This window comes from Charadrius vociferus, unplaced genomic scaffold (assembly GCF_000708025.1).
Source record: "Charadrius vociferus isolate BGI_N301 unplaced genomic scaffold, ASM70802v2 scaffold636, whole genome shotgun sequence".
Lineage (NCBI taxonomy): Eukaryota > Metazoa > Chordata > Aves > Charadriiformes > Charadriidae > Charadrius > Charadrius vociferus.
Genome location: NW_009649189.1, coordinates 758,511 through 762,586, shown reverse-complemented (window position 1 = coordinate 762,586; position 4,076 = coordinate 758,511). Strand labels below are relative to the sequence as shown.

Below are 4,076 nucleotides of genomic sequence, written 5' to 3'. Positions count from 1 at the left end.
CGGGTGTCAGGCCTGGGGGGTGGGTGCTATGGGGCAATTGCAGGGGGCAAGCGGGGTTGGGGTACCTGGGCTGTGGTGGTTTGCTGGAGCCCCCCCCTTGAGGGGTTTGCTGCTCGCGTGGGCCACAGTGCTGGGGCTGCTGACGCAATGGCAAACGCTCTCAGCTCTTTTTTTGTTGGGGGTTCAGTGTTGCTGGTGGAGGGGTGAGGAGGATCCCCTGAAGTTTTTGATCTGGTACTGTAAGTAACAGTCCAGGGGAAAAGTAAGATAACAAAGTTTACAGCCTCTTGGAAGTACTTGGGTTCTGTGCTCTTGTCTGATATCTACAAAAACAAGATCCAGGAGGACTGCGGATAACAGTAGGAGGGTGACATCTGTGTTTCTCCATCAATAAATGTCACAAACAAGCCTTACTTAAGCTCCTGAATGTTTTACATGTTTCACAGACGCCGTGCGAGTGTGCTCCTGGCTACAACATTATGTACCCTGAATTTTCAAGTTGGTTCAGAACAGTCTCGGTTGTTCTAAATCAAACCTCGCCCACATGATAGAATTCTGAAAAAAGTGCTTTCAGTTGAATCCAGGTTTCAGTCTGGCCTTGACACTCTGGGTCAAAGCTTTTGTAATCAGTGTGGCGTCTAGTGCTTAATATAAGGGTTCTGTTTGAGCTCTGTGGAGATGATTTCCCCCTTGAAACGGTGCCTTATAGCTCCAGAGATCTGCATGCGTTAGGTCCGCAAAACTAAGGCCAGTATGCTACAGTGGGTGTTTCACAAGGACTTTTTACTTGCAGACACTTGCACAGCACAAGTGTTTTCTGTGTCTCCCTATAACAGAACCTGCTCCGTCTTAAGAAAAACCCAGGGTTTCCACATGACAGTCTAAAATGTTAGCTTGGATACACAGATGAAACTCAGCTTACATGCCTCTTGGGGGGTGAAGGCTCCTTGATTTAATTGTAGTGTCTTGTCTTCAGCCAGAAGCTGTTTTCTGCGGAGACTGGGGATGTTGTGAGTCTGCGGGTCCTGTATGACTGTTTTCTTGTGTGCTTATTTTAAGTTCACCCTGTAGGAATCTGCTTTTGCTAAATCTGTGATTTATTCTAGATTTAGATGTCTCAATGGATGCGTGGAACTTTTTCTTCACTTGCCTGGTGTCCTTATGGCTGCACAGATTGTACATCTATTCTGTTGTTGGTTTTGGGATCAGCATTTGGATCGTTGTTCAGTTCTTCAACACCAAAACCAAAAAGAAGGTAAGTACTTTTCTCTCAAAAGACCTCAAAATCCGTGTGTGGAAGTGAGCAGTTGCTGGGTAAAGGTACCCACTGGTGCAGTGAAGTGTGCTACTTTGCTGTGAGCCTGCCTAGGTTGTTGCAAATGCCAAAGGCAGTTTTGTTCATCTGATGGTTATAATCCTCCGTCTGGATTGTTTTACGCTTGTGGGTAACTAACATCATGGTTGCTCTGATGTTAGAGCAGATCTCAGATGAAGGCTTCTCACTCTGTTATAAAGGACGTGTCAGCCTGGGTTGCTCTGTTGCTTCAAGTAAATCACTCTGCTTGTGCCCAGTGTTTTCACGTTCATGTTTCCAGTGATGTTATGATGAGGTTGGACTGGTTTTAGAATGGGAGGGGGATTAGGCTGTTCAGAAAGTTAAAACCTCTTCATGCAGGTGAGTAAAGTTCTGCCGCTTGAGTTGGGAGGTTCTCAGGTTCAGCTGGATCCTATTATCTGCCTGGTGTGTGACATAAGTTTATTGTAGCATGGCCTAGTTCAGAGAAACTGTGTGTTGCTCTAGGTGTGAGAATGCTTTGACTGTTGCATTTGTGTGGTGCTGAGAGTCTGCTCCTGGGAAAATGGGGTTAACATCACTTTGAAAAGGGATTAAATGAAACAGTGCTCTTTTCCTAGGGTGAAAAATCTGATGTGAAGCCAGCTGCTTCTGAAGGAGCAGAAAACAAACTTGTAAATGGATATGCCACCCTGCAGGCAAGGGAGGTTTATGTTGCTGGCGTAAAGATCTTCTATGGGTCCCAGACGGGCACAGCAAAGGTATAAGTTACTTTTTTTTTTTTTTTTTGTCCCCACATGCTTGAAGTTGGTTTGAAATATTGTTGAGATTCAAATATGTTGCTTGCCTTAAAAGCACTGCACTGTCTAAACATCTGAAAGTTCATCAGAATGTTCATTAGAAGTCACTGCCCAACATGAAAGATAAGTGAAGACTATATAAAAATAAATGTTATTCTGCTCCCTTCATTTAAGTGGGGCACAGAGTAGAGACTGATTATGAAGCTTAAAATTTACTCTTAAAATGTGCTCTTAATTTGCTCATAGGTCTTGTTAGAGTGAGATGCTGTTTTAGGTACTTTCTTTCTCGAAAAGAAACTTGATTTGTGTGCATGTAAAATCACTAGTCATTAAAATTCATGTAACTCTCTTCTTTCAGCCAGTGTAATTCACTTTTTTAAATGTGACGAAGGTAAAATGTCCAGTTCTCATGTATTATTGTTCTTCCTGTGCTGGGAGACATCTGGTGATGCCATCGCAGGGCTTTTCTGACCCTTAAAATACTTGGGTGGAAGTACTTGATAACTTTCTATCCTTCTTTTATTTTTTTTCCAGAAATTTGCCACAGGTCTAGCTGAAGCAGTTATTTCCCTTAATTTGCCTGTGGAAGTCATTAGCATGGGAGACTATGATCCAGACGATTGTTTAGCAGAGGAGGTAGGTACCTTGTAAACATGGGTAATAAATACAAGCTTTTCCCAGGATTGTGAAGGCTCTTTTCTTCTTTCTTGTATTTCTCTCTTGTTATCCTGGAAATCCCCAAAGCTGTGTATTAAAAGTTGCTTCTCTGCTACGTAAGCAAGTATACCCCATCAACCCTTGGCAGAAAATACTGGAATTCTGAAAATGACTAGGAGGATCATGTAGAATATTTTGATACTAAGGTGACTTTTGTATGAGCTAGTTCAGGTGTGAGTTATGTACCAGGTCTGCCTGTTCTGTCCCTGGCAGTGTAGACCTGGAGAAGGGTTTAAAACCAAAAACGAGTAGATGGTGATACTTCTGCAGCCTTCAAAGACTTACAAGTTAAACTTTTTTGGGGAGGTGTGTTTATATTGAGTCATCACTGATGGATCTTTCTTCCATGAATACTGATAGTTGCTTGTTGAATCCATGAGGGACTTTATAGCTGCAAGAGGCTGTTCCAGGTGTTGATTGGGGTAGGGAAGGTAGGTGCCCAGTTGTGTTTTGCCACCATGCCTCTGTTAGGTAGGGGGAATACAGTTTAAGATAGCTTTGCAGGGAGGAGGGCTGTTCACCACCGTTGGGTTTATCCCCTGCAGCATCCCACACCAAAGATTCTTAACCCACTTAGCAAGAAAACTTGTCTCTCTCTTTCTGATGTAAAGTGTGCTGAAAAAATGCAGTGATCTCTTCTATTCTGTTCTCTTTATATTATCAGACAACCAGCAGGAACATTTGTGTGTTCTTGGTAGCTACGTACACAGATGGACAGCCAACTGAGAGCGCAGCATGGTTCTGTAAATGGTTAGGAGAGGCTGCGAATGACTTCCGCTTTGGGAGAACATATCTGAAAGGCCTGAGATACGCTGTGTTTGGCTTGGGAAACTCAGTTTATGTTGATCATTACAACACAGTAAGTATCTCCTGTGCACCTTTCTTTGATTTCTGCTCCTCTGAAAGGCTAAACCTCCTTAAATGCTACAAAACCTGAATGATACTGGTAGTTTGTGTGAGAATTGCAGCTGTTGTGCGGACTTGATTAGAGACTGGATTTAGGGCAGGGGCAGTGCAGCTTTGAAGCAATTGTGCTGCCCTGTTAAATGGGAAAGGAGTCCCATAAGCACTGTGTTAATCTGGGAGGTGTGAGAATACATTTGGTAAATCCTTACTGAGTTAATTCCACAGACTGGTCAGGGTTGGAAGGTCCCTCTGGAGCTCCCCCATCCCACCCCCCGCCAGAGCAGGGGCACCTCCAGCAGTGGCACAGGACGGTGTCCAGGCGGGTTTGGAATGGCTCCAGAGGGGGAGACTCCCCCACC

At 44.1% G+C, this 4,076-nt stretch overlaps 1 protein-coding gene across 1 annotated transcript in view; it reads left to right on the top strand.

The window, feature by feature from the left end:
- Positions 1–4,076, top strand: part of LOC104289840 (S-adenosyl-L-methionine-dependent tRNA 4-demethylwyosine synthase-like) — a 136,990-nt gene that overhangs the window by 8,788 nt on the left and 124,126 nt on the right. Inside the window, exons 2-5 of the mRNA XM_009888855.1 lie at positions 1,107–1,255; positions 1,915–2,055; positions 2,629–2,730; positions 3,476–3,670. Of these exons, the coding sequence (XP_009887157.1) occupies positions 1,121–1,255; positions 1,915–2,055; positions 2,629–2,730; positions 3,476–3,670 (573 nt within the window). The 5' untranslated portion in view covers positions 1,107–1,120. The remainder of the gene's footprint in view (positions 1–1,106; positions 1,256–1,914; positions 2,056–2,628; positions 2,731–3,475; positions 3,671–4,076) is intronic.